The sequence below is a fragment of the Hyperoodon ampullatus genome, assembly GCF_949752795.1.
Source record: "Hyperoodon ampullatus genome assembly, chromosome: 14".
NCBI lineage: Eukaryota > Metazoa > Chordata > Mammalia > Artiodactyla > Ziphiidae > Hyperoodon > Hyperoodon ampullatus.
The window spans coordinates 42,763,456-42,790,266 of NC_136927.1; the positions used below are offsets into that span (position 1 = coordinate 42,763,456).

The following is a 26,811-nucleotide window of genomic DNA, read 5'->3' on the forward strand; positions in this document are numbered from 1 at the left end:
TCAGTGGGTCTGAGGCAGTGGGTCTGGGGCAAGGCCTGCATTCTAACAGGTTTCCAGGTGGGGTCGATGCTGTTGGGCCCCAGACCACACCTGAGGAACTAGGCATTGGACCCTGGGCTCTGGGCACTTGTGAGGCTCCGCAAAGGGTCAGCCCAGTCACCCTCTACGTCCTGGGCTGTCACCCAGTGGGCCCAGGCCTCCAGTGCCCTCCCCACAGTCCCAGCTGCAAATGAGCTTCACCGAAGAGCCCGCAGTAGTGACGGTGGGAAGGAGGGCACCTGGAGCCCTCCCGCCTCCACTGGGCTGATATTTGGAGAAAACATGGAGGTCAGGGAGCAGCTGTCCTGCAGGATCATTTCCAGTTCAAGGACCACTCTGTTCTTTTCGCTTTCCTTTCACACAGCATTGGTCGTCGAGCTAATCTTGGGAGGGCCCTGAAATTTCCATGGAGCCATCTCTAATTTCTGGGCACCCCGCGAGAGGTGCGAGGCATCCCTGAGAAGTAATATTCAAGCGGCGAGAGTGGAAACATCCAGGTAAGAGGGAGCTGCAATCGAACACGTCTCAGAGGTTAAATGGCTAAGAAACAGTCACAGAGGACAAAGAACACAATGATTTTTTTTTTTTTTTTTTTTTTTTTTTTGGTGATACGCGGGCCTCTCACTGTTGTGGCCTCTCCCGTTGTGGAGCACAGGCTCCAGACGCGCAGGCCCAGCGGCCATGGCTCACAGGCCCAGCCGCTCCGCGGCATGTGGGATCTTCCCAGACCGGGGCACAAACCCGCGTCCCCTGCATCGGCAGGCGGACTCTCAACCACTGCACCACCAGGGAAGCCCACACAATGATTTTTAAACGATGCACTGATGATGGAATGAAGGATGAAATTAAAAGAAAATTTGGCAAATGACCACAGGTAGGAGATTAAGATTCTATAACATCCCAGCAGAAATGCCATTCCAAGACGGCGGAAATAAATGGGTTTTTTAAAAGATTCTTTTTTCTCTCTCTCTTTTGCTATTTTGTGAGTAAGATCATCATGATACAGAACAGTTGGAAAATACAGGGAAGATAAATAGCCACAGTGCCAACGCCCTCCCCTGATCTTTGTGTGTGGTTGACAGTTCTACCTCCTGTTTCTCTACTGGGTTTTAAAAAGAGACCTCTAGATATTAGCGCCTTGAGATTATTTTGGGAACAGCATGGGCTAGAAATTATTACTCAGAAAAACAATCACTAGCGTTAGTGGAGCCCCTACCCCCGCACCCCGTGCCCACCTTCAACAGTTCCAAAGGCCCCTGACAACATGAAAATCTCTACACCTGACTTATCTCAAAGATCAAAAGACCAGGTGAGCAGAGGTGAGCGCACCTGAGCAGCGTGCTGTTCAGCATGGCGGCAGCAGTGTGGGAAAGGCCATGGAAGCAAGACCAGTGGCAGCTCCTAGAGGACAAAGGTCACCTTGGCCAACAGACTGACCAGCGACCTCCCCACAAGGCTCCTTCCCCTCTGCTGTCACCCTCTCCATCCATCCCCTATTTGGGAATAAAGAAGGGAGTGGACCTGCATCCCTGCCCCGTGGAACTTGCATCCATGGCCAGTGCTGAGAGAGGACGGGCGGGGGAATTCAGTCCAGTTCAGAATCGATGCTTGAGGACTTCCCTGGTGGCAGTGGTTAAGAATCCGCCTGCCAATGCGGGGCACATGGGTTCGAGCCCTGGTCCAGGAAGATCCCACATGCCATGGAGCAACTAAGCCCGTGAGCCACAACTACTGAGCCTGCGCCCTAGAGCCTGTGAGCCACAACTACTGAGCCGGCGTGCCACAACTACTGAAGCCTGCGCACCTAGAGCCCGTGTTCCACAACAAGAGAAGCCACCGCAATGAGAAGCCCACGCACCGGAACGAAGAGTAGCCCCCGCCCACCGCAACTAGAGAAAGCCCGTGCGCAGCAACGAAGACCCAACACAACTAAAAATAACTAAAATTGATTCTAAAAAAAAAAAAGAAAAGAAAACAAAGAATTGATGCTTGAGGTAAGATCTGCAGGCCCAGAATCAACAAGGCAAAGAATGGGGGGGCACCCCAGATAGAGAGGACAGCCATCCTGAGGCTGCATGGAAGCAGAACGACTCTGTCTGGGGAACTTCCAGGGGAGGGGCAGCTGTGTGCAGGGGAAGGGGCCTGGGTCCACAGGGAGGCTCATAAGTTATGGCAGGGAGCTGGGCCTTTGTCCTGGGGCTGTGGGAAGGCACTGCAGTGTTTTAGCAGAAAGATGAGGGTAGAGGCACCCTGATCACATTAGCCTAGTGAAGAGGCTTTGGCTGCTGGGGGAGGACAGATGTGGGGTTTACATCTCACCTCCACGTAGGAGGTGAGAGCTGCTGCCCTGGACGAGGATGACAGGAGTGAAGACAAAGAGAAGTGACCCACCCATAGGGGAAAAGCACTGGATTTGGGGTGTCCCGACATGATGTGCAGAAATCTGCTTGCACAAGCAGGACCACCCTGGAGAAGAGTGTGGAAATAGGACCAGGTTTGGTGGAGACCATCATGAGTGGGTACTGGCCGTGTTGATTTTCGATGCCTTTGAGGATCCAGGGTGGAAACACCAGGGAGGCGGCTGGATATGGGGCTGGGGGTCAGGAGGGGACTAAGAACTCAGGAGTCTTGGCGCGTATGTGGCCGCTGAGGCTAATGTCGAGGAAGGGCCTAGAACTGACCTTAGGAGCATCTCCATTTAACAGAACAAGGAGGAGGGGTTGGGAAGGGCTGCCTGGAGCCCAGAAGAGTGGCTGGTGGGAGCTGGAGGGAGGGTGTGTGCACATCATCTAGGCCTCTGGGAGCTGGTTCAGCAGAGTCAGGGATGGAGGGCAGCTTGCAGTGGGTTGAGCCATGAGGGGAGGGGAGGAGGTGAAGACCAGCCCTTCCAAAGGTTTCCCTACAACAGACAGGAGAGAGAGCAGAGCCAGTGGGGAGTGGGGTCCTTACGGCCCTTTCTGCTCCAGTCATGGGGATGGGTAAAGAGGGGGTGGTCCTCCACTATGCCAGAACGATTTATGGCCTAGCCAATCGCCCCCAGGTTGGGGTGAAGCTGCTCTGCGTCTGCCCAGAGCCCTGTGAGGCCTGGCACCCAGGAAGGAGGCTTGGGGACGGTCCCCATGCCGCCTTCTCATCCCAGTAACATCCAGTCCGCTACTGTGCCAGCCCCCCCGCCCCAAATGCTGTGGGAGGATGAGAGAGATGAGACAGCCAGGCCGAACTCCCACCCATACCCTACTCTCAAATCACACCAAACTGCTTAGAGTTTCCTAACTACCCTTGTGTGTTGCCTGTCCTGGCCTTTGCTCGCACTGTTGCCTGTGCCTGGGAACGCCTTCTCCCACCCACTGCCCGTCTGGCCATGCGCGCTGTGCGTACCTTTAAAAACCTGGCTTGAGGGTCTCGTCTGTGAAGGCTTCTCTAGCCTCTGCCTTCCCCGGGGTGCCCAGCCCTCCACCTGGAGTGACCTCCAGGAGACCCCATCGCGGCACCCAGGGTGATTTGCTGCCCTCCCGAGACCAGAGCCGGGGGGCCGGCAGGTGATGGAAGAGGCTGGACGGCTCTGAGGTGAGTGACTCACCTGGGGACTCACAACTAATAAACTGCAGAGCTCATTCCAGCCCTGGTCTATTTCCTCATGGCTTCCACAGGGTTAAGTGAGAGTGTACAGATAAGGCCCTCGAACAGTGCTTGCAACAGGGGGGACGGCACCACGATAATGAACAATATAATTACTACGGAAAGTTAATAACTTGTTGAGCATCTGTGGCTCTAGGTGTCAGGGACAGAGCGGAAGCCAAGAAAGCTCACTGCTCTGGTGCGGAGGCAGATAAAGTGCACGCACAAGTTCAGAGACTGGGACGCGCGCCTCATGCCTTGGAGCAAGGGCATGTGACGGGGTGATCTGACCCTGGGGAGGGCAGCTGCGCTCCTCTCTGGAGGCCCCGGCCCTTTGCTCCGACCCACCCACTCACAGCGGCTTCCCCGGGAGCGGGATGCTGGCTCAGTTGAATTCCCCCTGGAGTCCAATCCAACAGGGTCTCATTTCCTTCCCCGCATTGTTAAATGAGATCTGAACATCAAGCATTCAAGAAAGCCCCGATGTGCAGATGTTTACCTTTCGTCCTGCAGCTTTCGACCCTCCCCTGGGAGACCCGATTAAGACGCCCTCCTTGGGGACGACAGGCAGGGTGAGGCTGGGAGGGTTTAATGCCAGACGTTTCTCAGAGCTGGGACAGGCAAGGCTGCTCAGAGGAAGCAGGTTCGCCCTCCCCCACAAGCCCAACATACGGGGCACACTGGCCCCTACACATGCGCGCGCACACACACACACACACCCTTCTTCCACACACCACAACCTCTGAAGACGGTTCGGAATCTGCCCGATCACTCTTCAGACTCACAACTGGCTCCTGCAGAGAAAAATCCAGCAAGACAGGGATGGGGTGCAGTGGGGCGGGTGGCAGTACGGGCCCTGCTACTCCATCAGCCTCCACAGGGCACCGTCTTGTCCTCAGTCAGGGGTGGCTCTCTCGATGATAGTAATGGCGAGGGCGGGGGCGGGGGGTGCCTGGGAAAACCTGCACCCTCTCCAAGGGCACGTCTTATCCCACACCGCTCTTCCGTATTCACAGCCCACTTCGTACCTCACCCACCTGTTTGCTGTGTTCTGTTTTTTTGTTTGTTTTGTTTTGTTTTGTTTTGCGGTACGCGGGCCTCTCACTGTTGTGGCCTCTCCCGTTGCGGAGCACAGGCTCCGGACGCGCAGGCTCAGCGGCCATGGCTCACGGGCCCAGCCACTCCGCGGCATGTGGGATCTTCCCAGACCGGGGCACAAACCCGTGTCCCCTGCATCGGCAGGCGGACTCTCAACCACTGCGCCACCAGGGAAGCCCCTGCTGTGGTTATTAACGTGCTTCTTAGATGCCCAATATCCACAACATTGTCTTCACCTCCATCCTAAGCTAGTCATTCCCAAGCTTTGTACTGTGTATCAGTCGCAGAAGGGACACATGAAATGCCCTCCATGTGCCACGCACTGTGCTTACCACGTGACCTGGGTCCAATTTGAGCCTTGCCAAGATGACGAGAGCTCTGGGTTCTCCTACTGTAGGTCAGCGGAAATCGACGCAGAGGGGCTCAGTGACTTGCCCCAAGTCACATAGCAGTGAGAAGACAGAACTGGAAAATTCAGGTCAGGGGGGCCCTCAAACCCCTATTCTCTCCACAGCACGCCCTGTTCCCCAAGGAGTAAGAAACATGGGCAGGGGGGCTCAAGGATCTCTTCCCTCACGTCCCTGGCTATGGTTTCGGGGACTCTGGCCACTGTAGGAGTTCAGCCCTGCTGCTGGGTCCCCACAGACCTGTGTAGACATCTGTCTGTGTGCTCTGAGCTCTTTGCAGAGAAGGTACCAAAAAAAAGAAAGAAAGAAAAAAAAAAAAAAAGAACAGCCCAGCTAAGCTGAAATGTTCTCCTTGGAGAGGAAGGGAAATAAAATTTGATGAACCTCTGCATAATGTTCAAGTTATGAACGTGTAAAGTGATATTCCGCACATATGCTGGGAAGCATTTATCTTCTCCCACGTCGTTGGGGCCTGAGCTGTTCAGGACCAGCGAACAGCAGCTTCTTGCTGATGAGGTACAAAGAGGTCCTGTCTTCGGCCTCAGCAAAATGAGGGTGCCCATGGATGCTCCAGGCTCTCCCACAGCCCAGGTAACAGAGGAGGCAGTGTTAATGGAGCAGCTTTAGACACCAGGCTGCTCATGTAGCTGCTGTAAACATTTCCTGAGCACCTACTATGGGTCCCGTGCTCTGCCAGTCATCACCACCTTCCTAGTGGACATGCTCTGTCCACAGCCGTGGGCAAGGCGGGCCTGTGTGGCAGGCTGGCCTGACCTCCCTGACCACACCTGACAGGCCCAGGACTGGACAACTGACCTGGGACTTTGATGAAGGGGCGCTGGGATGCTGAACCTGCCCAGTGATGGTGGGGCTTGAGCTGCAAGTGGACGAGGCAGCCAGGGCTGAGGTCTCCGAAGAGAAGTATTCAGCCAATCACATGCACACACGCACACACACCCCCCAAACTAACCCCCAAAATGTTAAATGAGCACCTATTAGGTGCCTGGCCCAGTCCTCGGTGCTCAGAATACAGTGGGGAAGAAGTCAGCAGAGCCCTTCCATCATGGAGCTCACGGTCTACAAACTATCAAACAGATAAACACATAAAATAATGTCAGGTTGTGTAGGTGATATGAAAAAATAGCAATGATAAAGAGTGACCAGGACTGGGTGTATGGGGGTGTACAAATTTAGATGAAGTGATTAAGGAAGGCTTCGCTGAATAGGTGACATCTGAGCCAAGACCTGAGTGAGCCAGCCAGGTAAGGATTCCAGGCAGGGGCACAGCAGGTGCAAAGGCCCTGAGGTGGGGATGAGCTTGTAGTGTTCAAGAGACAGAAAGGAGGCTCAAGGGGCAAGGGAGAGATGATGGGGTCTGTAGCAGTCAGAGGGAGGTTCCGGTGTGGCCCCCACCCCCCCCCACCGTGCAACTTCTTGGCTTAAACCCTTCCATGTGCCCCACGGAGAGTCCAAGTCCTCAACGCTGCCCAGCTCCACAGTCTCCTTCCCCCTTTTCCTCCTCAGACTCTGTCATCAGTTCTGAGAACCTTTCAGTTCCCTGCCACCAAAAGGCATTATGGCATGTCCAATCAGCTCCCCAAAAGCAGGCTGTGATAAAGATTTGGGCACAGGTAGTTTATTTAGGAGATGGTCCCAGGAAATATGATAACCATTTGCTTGTCCTTCCACTCATCCATCATCCATCATCCATCCATCCATCCATCCATCCATCATCCATCCATCCATCCATCCATCATCCATCCATCCATCTATCCATCCAGCATCCATTCATCCATCCAGCATCCATCCATCCATCCATCCATCCATCCATCATCCATCATCCATCATCCATCATCCATCCATCCATCTATCCATCCAGCATCCATTCATCCATCATCCATCCATCCATCTATCCATCCATCATCCATCCATCCATCCATCCATCGAATTCATCCATATACCCACCCACCCAACCATACATACATCTGTCCATACATCCATCCAGCCACCCACCCACCCAACCATCCATCCATCCATACATCCATCACTATTTATTGTCATCTTCTCTATTCCCAGATGGACTCTAAGGACTCAGGTGATCAGATGTGGTCCCTGACCTTGAGGAGCCCTCCTCCTCTAACAACCGTCACCGATCCCACTGCTGAGTCTTTTTTTTTCACTCAGTGCTGTGACAGAGCCCAAGAAGGAAACCTTGGTTCTGCCTCTCTGTGACCCTATCTTGGTTCTAAGAAGCATGGGGCCCAAGGGCAAACACTCAAACTTGATTCCCTTCTTGGTTTCTCAGGCTCTGTTCACATAAGCCCAAGGCAACCTCATGCCCCATAAAACATTAAAATGTCCCAGAAATTCCAACATAGTGGGGTCCAAACTCTGCCTCACCCAGCCTGCCCCTTCCAACCCGCAACCCCCCAGAACACTTCTGTCAGATCACTCTAGTTTTCGACTGGCGCCCTGTGGCCACTGAGGCCGGGCCTCGGGCTTCTGATTCCCAGTGGTGGCCAGAGGTGACCCCATGTGCACTGACCTCTCCCGGAAGTACTTGATGGCCTCAGGGTCTATGAAGGTCGGCTCCTCCCGGTAGCCCTGCTCAAAGACCTTGCGCTTGTGCCGGAACTCAATGACCGTCTTGGTGTAGGAGTTGAGCGTGGTGACAGAGGCTGCCATGCAGCAGGTAAAGGAGCCCCACGCCAGGCTGCCAAGAGATGAGGAGAGAGGTGCCACGGTGAGGGTGGGCAGGGGACAGAAAACCACACCCACCAGACATCCAGACCTGAGCATGTGCTGCCGCAGAGAAGAGTAAGACTTGATCCCTGCCCCACCGTGGTCTGGCCTGGGAGACAGCATTATCTGTACATTGTGATGCAGACACCACAGAGTTCATTACTGGGAGAGGCAAGAAAAGAGCGAGTCATTCCATCCACAGGTTGGCATCAGGGAAAGTGACCAGAATACAACAACGCTTGCCGTTGGTCTTGGAGGATGAGTGAGAGCTTACTAGGGGGAACAGCATTCCAGGAGGAGGGAAGAGCATGTGTAAAGGCGTGGAGACAGGAGGCAGGAGGAAGCGCTCCACAAACTGTAGGAGGTTTGGGGTGCCGAGTGAGGGGGTGTGAGGAGGTTAGTTGGAGTTGATGATGGAAAAGTAGAGGGGGGTCAGATACCCTAGTAGCTGATTTTCCATGAGAGTTAAATCACCCTTGTTCACGAGTGACCTTGGCAAAGGTGTTTTGCCTCTCTGCCTCATAGAGTACCATGTCACAGGCCTGTTGCAAAGATGAAAGGAAACGACCCATTAAAAATATCTTAGAACAGCACCTGGAAATAGTAGGCACTCAAGAAAGGTTTGCCCTCGTTACTGCCATCACTATTATCAACATCCTTCCTACCCACTTCTTTTTTTTTTTTTAATTGGGATATAGTTGCTTTACAATGTTGTGTTAGTTTCTGATGTACAGCGAAGTGAAATCAGCTATATGTATACATATATCCCCTCTTTTTTGTCTTTCCTTCCCATTTAGGTCCCCACAGAGCACTGAGTAGAGTTCCCTGGGCTATACAGCAGGTTCTCATTAGTTATCTATTTTATACATATTAGTGTATGTATGTCAGTCCCAATCTCCCAATTTAGCTGGCTTGGTTTCCAAGCTCTTTCTCTGTTAGATTAAGGCTCTCTGCTCACACTTCCTCCGGGCACAGCTGGGGACTCCTGGCTGCGCTCACCTGATGTGGGTGTCAACCAGAGCTGGAGAATCTGTCCTGCCCACATCTGGAGAGAAGGGAAGGGGGGTGTGGAGCTAGGGGAGTCAGTTGGCCAGGATGCTGGTCTTCTCTGCTCCAGCGCCCACTCTAGAAATGGCCTCCTGCCTGCTTCCTCTGATCAAGACCGTGCAGTAACATGTAGAACCAGAAGTGAGGTACCCGCCTTGCTCCAGCTGCACCCGGTCTGGTTCCCAGGTACCTGTTGCCCAGTCTCTGTCTTGATAACTGGTTTCCTACACATCAAGGGCTCAGTTTTGTTGCTGCCAAGGCTGCACTGTCTCAGGGCCTCCAGCCTCCCCTTCCACCAGCCACCCATTGGGTCTCTCAACGTCACCACCCCTGCATTCCTCAAGGTCAGTGCAGCCCACCTCCTATACCCACTGCTCTTCTCTGTGTCAGCCTCAGAGCCCCCAGAAGGAAAGCAAAGGGAAATCTGAGGATTCCACCTTTCTCCCAGGGATCCCCATTCATTGTCTATCCTTTATCGCAAAACCCTTTAGGAGATTCCCGTTTTTCATAAGAAACTAATTTAGGTCCTCTAGAAACTCTGAGTATGTATAATAGACAGCTGCAGGGTGTCAGTCTGGCCCCTCTAAGGACTGCCCTGTCCATCAAAGGGCCTAGTAGGTGACCCCACCCTACTGTTCACAGATGACTAGAGGAGGGCCAAACATCTGGCCCAAGCTGGTCCAATCAGATACATTGTTCTCTCTTGTGAACAATGAAACTTAAGAGTCTAGCTCAATCTGGGATGTCTGTTTGAACTAGTGATGGAAATTCAGAACATGAGGACAGAGAATGAAGAAGCAGGCTTTTTCTGGGATTCCATGAGTACACGTCTGTTGGTTTGGCCTGACCAGCACCCATTCTGTAAAGGGACCACTACTCCCCTCCTCTTGGGCCGTGTGGTTCCTGTGGGGTTGGCCTCACCCCCAAACTTTAGGGGTGTGCACATGACCTAGGCCTGGCCAATGAGAGTGTCACTTCCATCTGGCCACAGTAATTGGTTCAGGGATGAACATGTGACACCCTAATTAGGCTATCGAGACTCATTCCCAGGACTTTTGCTGAAGCTATTGGGAAACAGGGCTCATCTTTTTTCTGGGGTGCCAAGCTGGTGGGATTTGAGCCAGGAGCTGCTGGAGCCCATTTGGTCACCCCCGCCCCCCACCCTGAGAATGAAGCTGACTCTAAAGGAAGCAGAGCCACAAAAAGGAGCTAGATCCCTGAGTTGAAGCCATTACTCCTGGACTTTCAATTATAGGAGCCCAAATTCCTTTTTTGGATTTTTTTCCCCCCTCAAGCCAGTTTGAATTGGGTTTCTTTCATTGGCAACAAAAGTTCTTATACAATTACTTTCTATAAATTCCCTTCTTTTGCATAAGTTCCTTTTGAAGTGATTTTCTAGTCTTTACAACCAGGGATCTTTACTCTGAACAGGTCTAACTCTTAACTCTGATGACCCAACCAAGATGGAGCATCACATACCCCTGTTTAATTTCACCACAGTCCTCATAACACCCTGTACTTCTCTTGTGTCTTCTTATCTATTATTTTTTTATTCTTTGTTTTTAAATTAAACATTTTATTTTGAGATCATTACAGATTCACATGCAGTTGTAGGAAGTGATTCAGAGAGATGCCTGTGTACTCTTTACCCAGTTTCCCCCAATGGTAACATCTTGCAAATATAGTAACAACCGGGATATTGACACTGATACAGTCAAGATACAAAACATTTCCATCCATCACCACAGTAATCCCTCCTGTTGCCGTTTTATAGACATATCCATATGGCTCCCAACCTCTGGCAACCACTCATCAGTTCTTCATTCCTATAATCTTGTCATTTCAAGAATGTTGTATTAATGGGATCACCCAGTATGTATGTTTGGGGTTGGGTTTTTTTGCTCAGCATAGTTCTCTGGAGATTCATCCAAGTTGTGTGTATCAAGGATTTGTTCCTTTATATTGCTGAATCGGATTCCTAGAGCAATGTATGAGTTGCTCCACACCCTCACCAGCTTTTGGCATTGTCACTATTTATTAGTTTTAGCTATTCTGAGAGACATGTAGAAATATCTCATCGTGGCTTTCATTTGCATTTCCCTAATGGCTAATGGTGTTGAACACCTTTTCATTTGCTTATTTGCCATCTGTGTATTCTCTTTGGTAAAACGGCTGTTCATGTTTTTTTGCCCACTTTCTTTTTTTTTAATAAATTTATTTATTTATTTTTGGTTGCATTGGGTCTTAGGTGCTGTGCACAGGCTTTCTCCAGTTGCAGCAAGCGGGGGCTACTGTTCCTTGCAGTGGGTGGGCTTCTTATTGTGGTGGATTCTCTTGTTGCGGAGCATGGGCTCTAGGTGCGTGGGCTTTTAGTAGTTGTGGCAAGCGGGCACAGTAGTTGTGGCTCGCGGGCTCTAGAGCGCAGGCTCAGCTGTGGCGCGCGGGCCTAGCCGCTCTGCGGCATGTGGGATCCTCCCGGACCAGGGCTCAAACCCATGTCCTCTGCATTGGCAGGTGGACTCCCAACCACTGCGCCACCAGGGAAGTCCTGCCCACTTTCTAATTGGATTGTTTTGTTATTGTTGTTATTTACTGTTGAGTTTTGAGAGTTTTTATATATCCTAGATATTAGTTCTTTGTCAAATATGTGGCTTCCAATAGATTCTATCAGTCTGTAGCTTATGTGTTCAACCTCTTAACAAGGTTTTTCGCACAGCAGAAGTGTTTAATTTTTTTTAATTAATTAATTAATTTAATTTTTGGCTGCGTTGGGCCTTCGTTGCTGCACACGGGCTTTCTCTAGTTGCGGTGAGCGGGGGCTACTCCTTGTTGCAATGCGTGGACTTCTCATCGCGGTGGCTTCTCTTGTTTTGGAGCACGGGCTCCACAGTGTGCCGGCTTCAGCAGTTGCAGCACACAGGCTCAGTAGTTGTGGCTTGCAGGCTCTAGAGCACAGGCTCAGTCGTTGTGGCACACGGGCTTAGTTGCTCCGCAGCATGTGGGATCTTCCTGGACCAGGGCTCGAACCCATATTCCTGCATTGGCAGGAGGATTCTTAACCACTGCGCCACCAGGGAAGGCCCAAAAGTGTTTAATTTTGATGAAATCCATTTTATCAATTTTTCCTTTGACGCTTTTGATGTCAAGTCTAAGAACTCTTTGCCAGTTCTAAATCCCAAAGATTTTCTCCTAATTTTTTTCTAAAAATTTTATAGTTTTACATTTTATACCGAGGACAATGATCCATTTAGAGTTACTTTTTATATAAAGTAAGGAGTTTAGATCAAGATTGGGTTTTGTTTGTTCGTCTGTTTGTCACCATTTGTTGAAAAAGTTATTCCCTGTTCCACTGAATGGATTTACACCTTTGTCAAAAATCAGTTGGGCATATTTGTGTGGGTCTATTTCTGGATTCTTTGTTCTGTTCCATTGATCTGTAGGCCTATCCTTCCACCAATACTACACAGTCTGGACTACTGTAGCTATATAGTAAGTCTTGAAATTGGGTAGCCTGATCCGTCCTGCTTTATTCTTCTTTCTCAAAACTGTTTTAGCTATTCTAGTTCCTTTACCTTTCCTAATAAGTTTTAGAATAATCTGGTCTAAACCTACAAGAAATGTTGCTGAGATTTTAATGGGAATTGCATTAAACCTCTATACCAACTTGAGGAGAATCAACATCTTTACCATGAACACGGTATATCTCTCCATTTATTTAGATCTTCTTTTCTTTCTTTCATTAGCATTTTGTGGTTTTCAACAAGCAAGTCAAGTAGCTGTTTTGTTAGATTTATGACTATTTCACTTTTTGAAGTGTACATGGTATTGTATTTTTTAGTTTTGTTGCCCAACTGTTTTTTCTAGCTTATAGAAATATAATTGATTTTTTAATATTTTTATCTTGTATCCTGAAACTATACTGAACTCATTTTTTAGGTCTAGGCATTTTGGAGGGGGTAGATTTCTTAGGTTTTTCTACAGAGACAATCATGTCATCTGCAGATAGGTGTAGCTTATTTCTTCCTTTCCAATCTCTATGCCTTTTATTTACTTTTCATGCCTTACTGCACTAGCAAGAACTTCCAGCACTATGTTGAGTAAGAGTGGTGTTCCCAGTCTTAGGGAGAAAGCATTCAACCTTTCACCATTAAGTATAATGTTAGCTGTAGGTGTTTGTAGATGCTCTTTACCAAATTGAGGAAGTTTCTCTCTATTTCTAGCTTTCTGCAAGTTTTTTTAAAAAATCACAAATGGATGTTGAATTTTATCAAACTTTTTTCTTCATTGATTGATATGATTATGTGGTTTTCACTTTATGCCCCTTAATCTTCTGTCATCAATAATATAATTGCCTTAAGTATTTCCTCTGAGTAATTTAGAACCACATCAGACCACATTATAATTTTTGCTTCAATCATCATGCATGATTCAGAAAACTCAAGAGAAAAGTAAAAATGTTCTTTCTTCATTCCTAACATTCCAAGATGCCTTCTTTCATTTTTTTTTTTTTTTTTCCTGTTTAGAGAACTCCTTTGGCCATTCTTTTAGGATAGGTCTGCTGACAACAAATTTTCTTAGTTTTCCGTCATCTGAGAATGTCTTGATCCACCTTTCCTTTCCTAAAGGATATTTTTGCTAGAAATGGAATTCTGAATTCTTTTCTTTCAGGAATTGAAATGTCATGTCACTTCCTTCTAGCCCCATGGTTTCTGATGCAAAATCCCCTTTTTAAATTGGTTTTCCCTACAGTTAAGGTATTGTTTCTCTCTTGCTGCTTTCAATTTGTTTTTCTTTGACTTTAGGTTTTTTTAAAACACAGATGTATCATAGTGTGGATTTCTTTGGGTTTATCCTGTTTGGGTATCCACTCAGCTTGACTCTGTAGGCTTATGTCTATTACAAAACTGGAGAGTTTTTCAGCCATTATTTCTCTGAGTATTTTTTCAGCACCCTCTTTCCTCTCCCCTTCTGGCACTCCAATGTCAGATCTTTTGTTATAGTCCCAGAGGTCCTTGAGGCTCTGTTCATTTTTTTAAAGTCTATTTTCTCTCTGTTGTTCAGATCAGGTAACTTCTGTCTTCAAGTTCACTGATTCTTTCCTCTGTCCTCTCCATTCTGCTGTTGAGCCCGCTCACAGAAGTTTTTATTTCAGTTATTGTATTTTTCAGTTCTAAAATTTCCGCTTATTTCTTTTTCATATTTTCTAGTTCTTTCCCGAGACTTATTTCTTTCCTGAGACTTTCTATTTTTTCATTTGTTTCAAGGGTGTTTGTAATTGCTTGTTGAAGCATTTTCATGATTGCTTTAGAATCTTTCTCAGATGATTCTAACACCTCTGTTATCTCAGTATTGGGACCTCACCTTTTTACTTTCAAGTTGAGATCTTCCCAGGTCTTGATATGGTGAGTGATTTTTAGTTGCAAACTTGACATTTGGGGTATCTTTTTTTATGAGACTCTGGATCTTGTTTAAACCTTCTGCTTTAGCTGACTTCCTTTGACACTGTTCTGACACAGGAAGGGGGAACACTGCCTTGTTAATGCCAGGTAGGAGTAGAAGTCCAGGTTTCCCACTGGGCGACCACAGACATTCAAGATGGAAAGGTTCCTGGTTACTGTTGGGCAGGGGTGGGAGTTCTGACCCCCTTAGGCCTTTGCAGATACCACTCTGGTTGGGAGGGGCAGAAGTGCCTCATTACTCCTCCCCAATTTGCCTCCACTGACACCACAGGGAGGGGGATGACTTCATCAACACTGGGCAGTGGTGAAAATCCTGACTCTCCACTACTTCTCCTCTGACACCACTCCAGCAGGGATAGGGAGGGTTCTTACTTGTTACTGCCTACTCGGGGTGGGAGTCCAGGCTCTCCAGGTGACCTCCACTGACACTCAGGGGTGGGTAGGGCATATTACCGTCAAGCAGGGCGAAAGTCACAGCTCCCTACTCTGGTACCAGCTTGGCAGGACGTGGGCGTGCAGTTGAGTGCCTCATTATAGCCTGATGACATGAGATCTAAACTTGGCATGAGCGGGGTAGAGCCACGGGGTGGTTTTGCTGTTGTTGTTGTTTTGGGGTTTTTTTGTTTTGTTTTTGTTTTTTTCCTGCGATGGGTGACTGGGTAGAGCAGTTATTGCTAAAAGTTTTCTGTCTTGGTAGGCTGGCCCTTTTCTGGTTCTTTGACTAGAAAGCAGACTTTTAGAGGCGTTTTTGTTGGGGGGGTGCGAGGGGGGTCGGTGCCTTTTGGCATTTCTGAGTTGCTGATTTCTTCAGCTCCAAATCTGGGATGTAGGAGACAAAAAGTACTCACCAGTGTGTTATCCCTTGGGTCCTTAGCCAGCCTACTGTCTTCCCATCACCTCTCAGAGGCTTATTATGTTTGTTTTATATATAATGTCTGGGATTTCAGTTGTACTTAGCAGGAGGGTAGGGAGAAGTGTGTCTCCTCCATCTTCCCAGAAGTGCAAGTCCTTATTATTTGTTTTCGGATTGTCTTCCCCCACACTCCAGAATGTCAGCTTTATGAAAACAGGAGCTTTATTTCGTTCACTGCTATATCCTTAGCACCTGCAACAGTGCCTGGCACATAGCAGGTACTCAATAAATATTTGTAGAATGAATAAATACAGATAAAATAAAAACAGATAGAAAAAAAACCTGTTCTGGTTTTGATGTGGGTGAGGGGTTCAGGGGTGCATCTGTGAGTCTTCAACTTCCCTGCTCCCCAAAACCCCCGGCCCTCAGGCCCCCATGCAGGGCACAGATTGAAAACTTCGCATCTAGAATGCCTGCTGGTGTTTGCAGCTTACATGGCTGGACTGGTACAGTGAGGTACATGGGTGGTTGGCCTGGTGTTTGGAGACAAGGACAGAGTGGACACTGTGACACGGATGGGGGAGGGGAAGGGGGTGGCTGTCAACTAACTCTCTGTCTTCAGGGAGCTATACGGGTGGGTCGGGGGATGCTAGGGGACCAGATTCAGAGATGCATGGATGCCACCTTGAAATCCACCCCAGGCCCTGCTCGGTGGAAAGATTGTACCTGGTCACTGAGGGAGGCAGCCCCCATCCACCTGCAGGCCAGATGGGCATAGAGTCACTGTGTGGGGCAGGACATGGTACAGATGCTCCTAAGGTAGGCCATCTTCAGTGCCTGTGAACTGAAGGAGCCAGGAGATGATGATGGCAGGTTCTGGGGCACCAGCTGGTCCATCCATGGCAGCAGGGCACCCTTGGGCACCACAGTGCTCTCTCCCTGCCCTGGTCTTAGAGAAAAGGAGGCCAGTGCCACCTGCCTAGGAGGGGGGATGAGTAAGAGCAAGAGATTCCTGCTGACCACACAGCCTCTCGGTAACACCAGCAAACACCCTGTCCAGTGGTTCTTTGTGGCCAAGGCTCTTCCAGAACCCCCCTCCTCCCACTGCAAGGGATCAACTTGCTGAAATGCCAGCTCAGCCCTGAAGAGAGGGCAGGGCAGCCTGGGATCCCCAGAGAGGGAAAGGGCTAGCTTGCTGTTTCCACAGGGTCATGTAGACTGAAGAGGAGGTGAGGGGAAGAAAGGAGGACAGTGGTGAGGCCACCACATGACACACAGATGGGCCCCAGAAGCAAACAGAGAGAGACCACCCTCCTGGGACCTGGCCTCACTTGCTACTCTCACTGCGTGACCTGGGACAAACTACTTAACCTCTCTGGGCATCTAGCTTTTATAAGTTACAACTCCATGATGTTCTACTACCCTCATTCTGTCATGTGAATGCTCAGGATTGGGGTTTCACCATGTGTGCTAGGGTAGGAGGGCCCCTTTATCCACCCCTCTCCATTTTGATCAAATGCAAAGCGGAAGTAGAAAGTGACTAGCTTTCCATTCTCCCACCATCACCAGGAAAACTGACATGTTGACATTCCAACCGGAGTCACAAACTCCAATTCCTGCAAGGTCAGACAAATGACTAAGTGAGGAAATTGTAAGGCAAGGGAAGGCAATAGGGAGCAGTGGGGACTGGGGTAAAGTAGAGAGCAGGTGCCTCATCTAAAGGGGGCAGCCTCTACTCAGCTGAAGCTGCCTGCTGCCATGCGGCAATTCAGGCTAGACACAGACATATCTTCCAATAGTCAAGAGAAGCCAGAAACCTGGATTGTTTACGTAAAGTTTTTACGAATTTGAATGATAGAAATAAATGCAAATAAAAATAAATAAATAAACCACTGTGTCAGGTCAAACAAAATATCTACAGGCTGGGTTCAGCCCTGGGCTTCATGCAATTTGGAGCCTCTGAAGCTAATTGTGTGACTTGGGCCTTTGCCCTTTCTGAGCCTGTGTCCTCATCCCTCAAGTAGACATGGCAACCCCTCCACGTAGGAGTCAATGGCAGGACGGGAAAGCTCAGGGCTTGTAAAGTGCCTCCTGCTGTGCCTGGTACAAAGTTAGGTGCTGACCAACCTTGGTCTCATCCACCCCTTCCCCACACCAAGCATCTGCTGTGTCCCCGTGCCTCCCACCTCCCAGGGTCTTGCCTTGGCACTGTCATAGGAGGACCTGGAGAGAGTCAAGACAAAGAGCTGAAAAAAAGGAGCAGACAAGAGAGCTGGAGGGACCGGGGTGCAGGGCAGGGATGGGGTTCCACAGCTTAGTGCGGGCCCACGGAGGGGAGTCTGGGCGTGAGGGGAGGGTGCGGCCAGGGCTGGATCTCAAGGAAACACTAAAGTCCTGAAAACAAGCGTGAGCATCAAGTCGGGGCAGACTGGGGAGAACGGAGCGCAAGGGGCTGCCTGCATGCCCACCGATGTCATCCTCTTGGACATTTGGGTCACATGTCTCTCCAAAAGTGACAGTGGCATTACCAAAGGCCCAATGTCATTATCACCATTTATAATCACTGCCACTTACACTTACTGTGTAGACACACTTTAAGAGCTGGGTGTCACATGGCCCTCACAATAATAACCCCATTAGACCTGCATTACTGTGATTCCTACTCTAGAGATAAAGAAGCTGAGACTCGGAGAGGATGGGTAGCTTGCCTTTAATAGCAAAACGCATCGAGCACATTCTCTGTGCTAAGTGCCTCATGTGCGTTATTTCACACAGTCTCCAAAGATGCCCCCCACCCCTGAGACACACCTCCTAGGGTTCATGCTTTGTGCAGAACTTTCTCCTTGACCCTGGCCCCATTACTTGATCTTGACCATCAGAATGCAGCAGACGTGACACTGCATGGCTTCTGAGGCAGGGTCATAAAATAAACTTGCAGCTTCCACTTGGATCTCTTGGGACACTCTCCAGGGACCCAACCACCATACCTGAGAAGCCAGTCTCGCTGACAGCCGAGCTCCCAGTGCCAGCCAGCACTGACTGCCAGCATTGTGAGGGGCCACCCTGGATGCCTAGCCCAGTGGGGCCCCAGAGGACTGACCCCAGACAGCATCTGACTGAAACATCGTGGAAGAGCCCGAGGCAGGACACCCAGCTGAGTTGGGTCAACCCACTGAACCATAAGAGATAATAACACATTTTTTATTTTAAGCCACTAAATTTTCTGATGACGCTTGATAAATCAACAGAGAACTAGAGCACCACTCACAAGAGCCCATGACGTGGAAACTCAGGCTGTCTCCATTTTACAGCTGAGGATACTGAGGCGCAGGGAGGGTAAGTGACTGGCCAGGCCCACAGTTGGTGAAGGTCAGGGTCAGGATCTGCTCCCAAGCTGCCTGATTCCCGAGGCCACCCCTCAACCACACCTTTATGCTGCTCATGGTGGCCGGCAGTGCCCGTCAGGGCGAGGTTTGAACCCAGGCTGGTGGACCCCTAACCATGGAACCTTCGCCTTCCCATGCAGGTGTGGCTCTCGAAAGCTGGTCCCCAACATCCGTTGAGCTCCTCAGAAGCCCCAACCGACAAGCCCCTGCAGCCCGTTCTTCCTCTCCTGCTGGGCCAGGAGACAGAGGCTGGTGCTGTCTTGCCATGGAGTTGGCCTCCTCCCTGGTGGGGGGCTGGAGGCAGAATTTTGACAAATGGCCGCACACATATTAAACAAGAGAGATGACACTGCACAGCCCTGGCAAGGCCCCCAGATGCGAGGGATGAAAAATGGGGCTGATCCATCTTGCGGGCCTCAGTGACAAGGAGAAATGGATCAGACCTAATAGGGGCCGCACACTGGGCACCGGCCTTAAATAAGTCAAATGGGAATCGGGTGCCCCTTGAGAGGCTGGCCCGGTGGGGAGCTGAGGAGCAGGGCAGGAGGCCTGGCTTTCAGGGGAAGAAAGTTTCCCAAGGGAGACCAGCAGCCTGGGCTCCAGGCCAGGTGGAGAGCCGGGGGCTGCTGGAAAGAGAGGCACGTCGGGGGAGGGGGTTCGGAATCCTGGGCAAGTGACCCAACCTTTCTGAGCCTCAGTGTCTACATATGCAACAGGGGGTTATTGTGCGTGTTAAATTTCACGTCAATAACGATAATATTAGAAGAACTAGTGTTCCCTGAGCATTTACATGTGCCATGTGCTAAACACACATGAACTGTCTTGCTATTAGCCCATCATCCCCTCTGGGAGGCAGAATATAGAGGTTGAGAGCGTGGGCTCGAGAGCCAGACTGCCTGGGTTCAAATCCCAGCTCTGCTGCTCAAAAGCTGGATGACCCTGGACAGGTTACTTAAGTTCTCTGTGCCTCAGTTTCCCCTCCATGAACCACCCACCTCATAGTCTGTTGTAAGGTTTCCCCACGACTGTTCTACTTAAAGGGATCAGGGTCTGTGTTGATGGGTCAAGGTCCCTTTAGGGCACATGCCTTTAGCTTTAAGGGGGTGGAGCCAAGCAGAGAGTGGGAAGGGGCAGAAACACAGCAGGAGTCCCCACTGGTCACAATCGAAGCCTTTCTTGCTCCATTCTGACCACCTTCCCCCCAAGATGCCCTCTCACTGGCAAGTCTTTGCACCTGCCATTTCCCTGCCCAACACGCTATCTTATTCCCTCCTCCACCAGCTTGCCTGACCAGATTCTCCCCCTAGGACCCACCCAAGGGGAAGCTGGGTCAGTGACCCTTTCTCCGTGCTTCCGTGGCTGTCTGTGACTCCCCCCTCCCCGAGCCAACCACCCACATCATAGCGTGGTTCAGAGTACTGCTTGTGCATTGTCTTAATCCCCTGTTACCATGCTGTCTCAGCCACTGCTGTACCCCCAGCACCTAGGAGCCGCAGCACCAGCTGCCCCCAAATAAGTGCTCACTCGGTTAATATGTGTTAAATGACTGAGTGGATAAATGCCCCTAGGCACCAGAACCGGACCTGGATGCCCTGCGTAACAGACAACTGTGGTCACTGCCTTTTCCAGGGCACATTCCTCCTTTTGAGAACACCTCGCTCCGCCCTTGCCCCACCCCCAGTTTTCCATTAGAGGACCTCTCCGCCATCTTCCTGTCCAAGAGTTTGGATGGGGCAACCCCACCCTCTGCACCACATGACTTAGGCCAGACAATTAGAGCAGCTGAGTCTCCTCAGGGTCTAAATCAGTGGTTGCAGTATGGTCACATGACTTAAGCTAACCCAGTGAAAGTCATAACCAAGATTTTGTCTGGCGATATTGGAAAGAGGCCCCATCTCTCTGCTGGTATTGCTACATTTGTAACATGTAAGCCTAGAACTGGGCTTGGTGACCAAATTTGCTACCACCTGGGGAAAAGCTGCTTATGAATAAAGACACCACAAAGAGAATGGAGTCAGAAGTGGGGAGAGAATGACTGAGTTCCTGATCAATCACCTGACCACCTGGATCCAGCTGTGCCTGAAGCAGACATTGTGGTAGCTCACCCAGCATCCATTCCACTCACTTACCATTTGAGAGTTTTGGACTCATTCCTCGTTCCAGAGGAATGGTCCAGCTGAGCCAATGTGCTCATGACTCTCCCCCAGCCATGGTGACGATTCAGAAGAGAGAAAATGACTTAAGTTGCTCTCATCAGAGGGAGGCTTGGGACTTTAGTGAATGTTAGGGAAAGAGCTCTTTCCCCTCCTGTATGTGAAAGAAGAAGCACCAGCTTCAAAGAAGCTTTCTCACCACTAGGAGGGAAGCCCACCCAGGGACAGAGTTAACATGGGGAGTGGGCAATGCTCAGTTGACCACAGAGGAAGAAAACTCAGCCCTGATGACATCAGAAACCCTGGATCAAACGTTCTCTGCCAAGCTGCACTTTCCATTTACAGGAACCAAGGTATTTCCTTATTGATTGGACTGAGGTGGGTGGGTTTTTCTGTTACAATCCATGCCCCCACCCCCAGCTGAGCCAACTGGGTTTTTCAGTTCCATGAACTAATACACACCTCCTGTTTACTTAAGCTTGGGACTCTATCACTCACAAGCCAAAGAATCCTGACGGATTCTGCCTTTCTCTTGCACACCATGCTCTGAGGTGCTGGCCCCTGAGGTGCTGGCCCCTGCAGTCAGAACCCTTCACTAGGCTCTCTACAGCTTCCATCCCACCTTCCAGAGCAGGCTCTAAGGCAGAGGCTGGCCAACTTTATCTGTAAAGGGCCAGATAGTAAATATTTTAGGCTTAGTGGGCCATTCAGTCTCTGTCACAACCACTCAGCTCTGCCATTGTAGCGTGAAAGCAGCTGTAGACAATATGTAAACAATAAGCCTGGCTATGTCCCGAGAAAACTTTATGGACACTGAAATCTGAATTTCCCATAATTTTCGCATGTCCCCAAATATTTTTCTTCTTTTGATTTATCTGTTCAAGCATTTAAAAATGTAAAAACCATCCTTAGCTTGAGGGCTACATAAAAACAGGTGATGGGCTGGATTTGGCCCAGAGGCCATAGTTTGTCAACCTCAGCTCTAGGATCTCAAAGCATCTTCGGACTCTGGGCTTCCCCCCGACGCCCCACCTTCCTCTGTTTCCCAACTGGGTTGAGCTACTGAAGTTCCAGCATGCCTCGGGGCTCTGGTGTCTGAAAGTCAAAAGCCACTTACCAGAAGGACCACCCGTAGTCCCAGGAATGGGGCCTCCAGTCTTCAGGGCCGAGGCTCACGGTGACCTGGAACACCTGCGTGTACATCATGTGGGCTACCATTCCCAGGAGGCCTGTGAGGGGGGAGCAGGACAAGGTGTCAGGAAGCAAGGTGGGGCTTTGTCTACCCACCAGGGGCCTGTTAGTGCCGGGGAGAGCATGGACCCCCAGGGAAGGACAGTCAGCAGGACTGGAACACTGGAAGACCAGAGGGCGGTGGTTTTCTAAGCCTGCCAAGGAGTTTGAGTTGAGCCCGAGGGCAAAGGGACACCCTGGAGAAATGTAAACAAGGGAGACACAGAGTCAGATCTGCTTCTGGATGGGCAAAGTTTTTCTGTTAGGGACCAGATAAGTAAATATTTTAGGCTTTCTGGGTTTCAACTCTACTGTGGCAGCACAAAGGAGCCATAGACAGTACATAAAGGGATGAGCATGGCCGTGTACCAATCAAACTTTATTTACAAAAGCAGGCGTTGGGCTGGATTTAGCCTGTGGGCCAGAGTTTGCTGATACCTGTGTTAGAAGGTCATTTGGGAGAAGTTGCTTAGAGAATGTTTATCAAACTGCAGGTCTTGACTCACTAGACTAGTGGATTGTGAACTCAACTTCATGGATTGCAACCAGCATTTAAAACAGACAAATATGGACTTCCTTGGTGGCGCAGTGGTTAAGAATCCGCCTGCCAATGCAGGGGACACCAGTTTGAACCCTGGTCCGGGAAGATCCCACATGCCGTGCTCCACGTGCCTAGAGCCTGTGCTCTGCAACAAGAGAGGTCACTGCAATGAGAAGCCCAGAACTAGAGAAAGCCTGCATGCAGCAGCGAAGACCCAACACAGCAAAATAAATTAATTAATTTTTAAAAATTAAAAAAAATAAACAAACAAGAGTGGAATGGAATAGATATCTGATACCATCAAATGTAGCAGAAGTAAATATTGTTTTGTGAAACTTTTCAGTTCTATACATGTGCGTGTCCACGCACACACGCACGTGCGTATGCACGTGCGTGTGTATAGTGATTGTAATATGAAATGTTTTTCCATGCTCATGTCAAAAATCTTGAAACCCACTGGCTGGGAGAACTCTGATTCCAAGGGATATGAGTGGGAATCCTTTTCCACCACGTTTCCACTGTGTGGCCCTGGGCGAGGCACCTCACTCTCCTGAGCTTCAAGTCTTTCAACCCTAAGATGAGGATTATGACAAGTAAGGTGAAAAGTGGCTGAAATGAAGCAAGGCAGCCTCCATGTCTGCTGCCTAGCGGGCACACAATCTTTACAGTTACCAGGATTATTATGAACCTGGGGACATTGCTCGTGTGGACACTGGCATCTGGAGCCTCTGTGGGCTAACTGGCGTGGACCTAATTTTCAGATGGAGTGATACGGTATTGATGAGGAGGGAAGAGATAGACGACAAGAGGAAGGAAGGAAACCAACAATGCATGTGCACCTACTGTGTGCCAGGCACTCTGTCAGACTCGTTCACCTCTATTACAGTATTAATCTTTTAATCTTCATGACAACCCTCTGAAGTAAGTATGATGATGTGGGCCATGTACCGCTGTTCAGGCTGCCCACTGCACATCTCCACACGGCTCCATTCACATCACAGTCTATGTGCACATCACTCCCTGGTGTTGAAGCAGAACCACACCTCCAAGGCTGTATATGGTAGTCCTGAATATGATTATTCCCATTTTACAGGTGAGAAAACAGAAGCTCAGAGTGGTCAAGTCTGTCCCAGGTCACAAAGGGAGTAGATGGCTTCGTTGTGACGGGGGCCCAGATCCAAAGGCCCTTCAAGCCAGGGCTCTTCCCACGCTGCCTAGAATGCGTCTGTCCTTCCCTTGTTGCCCCAGTCACCCTTTCCCCTGTGGAGACCAGAGAAGAGATGGAGATAAGGAGAGGAGGGGTAGAGATAAGAAAAGACAGAAGTAAAGAGGCAGTGAGGTACCGAGTCCTGAAACCCAGCCTTGCGGGCAGGTGTGAGGGCAAAGGGGAACATCCTGTGTTGTCATGGTGTGAAGGTAAATGTTTAACACCAGGTTCCCCAAAGAGGGAGAGAGAGAGAGAGAGAGAAAAAAAAAAGCTATGATTTGTAGCATTTACCAATTTCCATGGTGTGAATAATCCCACCATGGCCAATTTCAAGCTACCCGTGTAATGTCACTGAAAGCGGAGTAGAGAAGAGGTGTGCACAGCCAGGTCTTGGAAGCTGAGCCAGCAGGATCCAGCACACCTGTCTCCTTCCAGCCACCTGACCCCAGGCCCCTCGGAGACAGAGGACTCAGAGCTGGTTGCCTGTATCTCTGGGCCGGGGCCAGCCCCTCATGGACCTCTGGCCTCAGATGAGAGCTGCTCTCCAGGGCTGGCGGGGAGCACCTGAGTCAGGAAATCCAGGGAGAGGGTGACTGTGACAGGTGCTGAGGCCCCCAAAGATCCCCTAAAGGCTCAGCCTTCCCCAGCTGTCTCTGCCAGGCTTAGACCCCATCCCCAATCATACCCCGGCAGGTATGCTAGAAGCCTCTCGGGTCCCCTCTGCCTTGGCTCCGTTTGTTAGAAGGAGACAAGGGCTGAGCCACTTGGGTATCTTATTTATCTTTACTTGACACAATTCCTGGTCAACTTCCAAGAGGTACATAACAGACGTACCTTATTCTTTGGAACGGATGCATAAGATTCCCTGATAATGACACACCATGTTTTATTTATCCAATCAGTTGATGGTATTTAAGTTATTTCCAGCTTTTTGCTCTCTAAGCAATGCTGCAATGAACACGTTTCTACAAGTCGCTTTGTGCGGACAAGCAAGTATGTCTCCAGCGTGAACAACAAGGGGAACTGCCAGGTCGTAAAGCGTGTGCATTTTACATTTTAATCAGTGTCAGTGAACTGCTCTCCTGAGCAGAGGTACCGTGTCGTACTTCCGCCAGCTTCGTGAGAGTCCTCACCCAAATCCTCACCGATACTTGATGTTATAAGACATGAACAATTTTGCCCATTGCATGGTAAAAAATGACACCTCAACATTGTTTTAAGTTTTATAATTTCCCTCATTACTAGTGAGCTTGGGCATTTTTCATGTTATTTATTAACCATTTTTATTTCTTCTTCTATGACTGTGCTTGTCTGTATCCTTTGTCAATTTCCTTTTATTAAAAATCTTTCTCCTTATCAATTGATAGAAATTCTTTATGTATTCTGGATACTAAACCTGTCTATTGTATAGACTCCAAATAGCTTACTGCTTGTCTTTCCCCCTGTACACCACAGGGGAAAAAGCACTTTTTTTTTTAACTAATAGATTTTATTTTTTAGAGCAGTTTTAGGTTTACAGAAAATTAAGCGGAAAATACAGAGAGTTCCAGAGTTCCCAAATGCCCCCTCTCTCTGCCTTCACAGTTTCTCCCATGATTAACATCTTTCAACAGAGTGTATATTTGTTACAGTTGATGAGCCAATAGTGATATATTATTATTAATGAAATCCATAGTTTACATTAGGGTTCACTCTCTGTGTTGTACAGTCTATGGATTTTGACAAATGCATAGTGACATGTATCCATCATTACTGTGTCCAATAGTTATGGCCCTAAAACCCCCTGTGCTCCACTTGTTCATCCCTCCCTCCCCACTCCTTCTGAACCACTGGTAACCACTGATTTTTTTTTTTTTTGCGGTACGTGGGCCTCTCACTGTTGTGGCCTCTCCTGTTGTGGAGCACAGGCTCCGGACATGCAGGCTCAGCAGCCATGGCTCACGGGCCCAGCCACTCCACGGCACGTGGGATCTTCCCGGACCGGGGCACGAACCCGTGTCCCCTGCATCGGCAGGCGGACTCTCAACCACTGCGCCACCAGGGAAGCCCTGATTTTTTTTTTTTTAAGTGTACAGTGGGGCTGGGAATCTGTATTTTTTTAAATTAATTAATTAATTAATTTTTATTTTTGGCTGTGTTGGGTCTTCGTTTCTGTGAGAGAGCTTTCTCTACTTGTGGCAAGCGGGGGCCACTCTTCATCGCGGTGCGGGGGCCTCTCACTATCGCGGCCTCTCTTGCCGCGGAGCACAGGCTCCAGACGCGCAGGCTCAGTAGCTGTGGCTCACAGGCCTAGTTGCTCCGCGGCATGTGGGATCCTCCCAGACCAGGGCTCGAACCCGTGTCCCCTGCATTAGCAGGCAGACTCTCAACCACTGCGCCACCAGGGAAGCCCCACCACTGATTTTTTTACTGTCTCCATAGTTGGGGTGCTTTCAGAATGTCATGTAGTTGGAATCACACAGTATGTAGCCTTTTCAGATTGGCTTCTCTCACTTAGCAATATGGATTTAAGGGTTCTCCCCTATCTTTTCATGGCTTGTTTGTTCTTTTCTTTTTATTGCTAAATAATATTCCACCAAATGGATGCATCACTTATTGAAGGACATCTTGGTTGCTTCCAAGTTTTAGCAATTATGGACCAAACTGCTTTTGTCATACATTTTGATATTTAATACAGTCAAATTTAGCAGTCTTTTGCTTTTGGTTTTTGCTTCCTGTGTCTACCTTAAGAAAACCAACTCCATCAACACATTATCCTATATTTTTTCTAACATACTTATAGATAGTTATGTTAATTCATCTGGAATTTATCTTGGTGAATGGTGTCAAGTAAGGATCTAATTTAATTTTTTTTAATGAGTCGTTAATTGCTCTGAACACTTATAGAAGGGTCTGCTCTTTCCCCAATGATTTTTTTTTTTTTTTTTTTTTGCGGTACGCAGGCCTTTCACCATTGTGGCCTCTCCCGTTGCGGAGCACAGGCTCTGGATGCGCAGGCTCAGCGGCCATGGCGCACGGGCCCAGCCGCTCC

At 49.4% G+C, this 26,811-nt stretch overlaps 1 protein-coding gene across 5 annotated transcripts in view; it reads right to left on the reverse strand.

Moving 5' to 3' along the window:
• The window catches only part of GSG1L (GSG1 like), a gene marked incomplete at its 5' end in the record, with an annotated part of 223,959 nt that overhangs the window by 19,561 nt on the left and 177,587 nt on the right, over positions 1-26,811 (reverse strand). For 3 of the 5 annotated variants that reach the window (XM_079718648.1, XM_079718649.1, XM_079718647.1), the window contains 2 exons: positions 7,708-7,875; positions 21,920-22,031. In XM_079718648.1, coding sequence (XP_079574774.1) covers positions 7,708-7,875; positions 21,920-22,031 — 280 coding nt within the window. Of the gene's footprint in view, positions 1-7,644; positions 7,876-21,919; positions 22,032-26,811 lie in introns of all 5 variants that reach the window. The other 2 variants (XM_079718646.1, XM_079718650.1) reach the window with 2 other exon arrangements.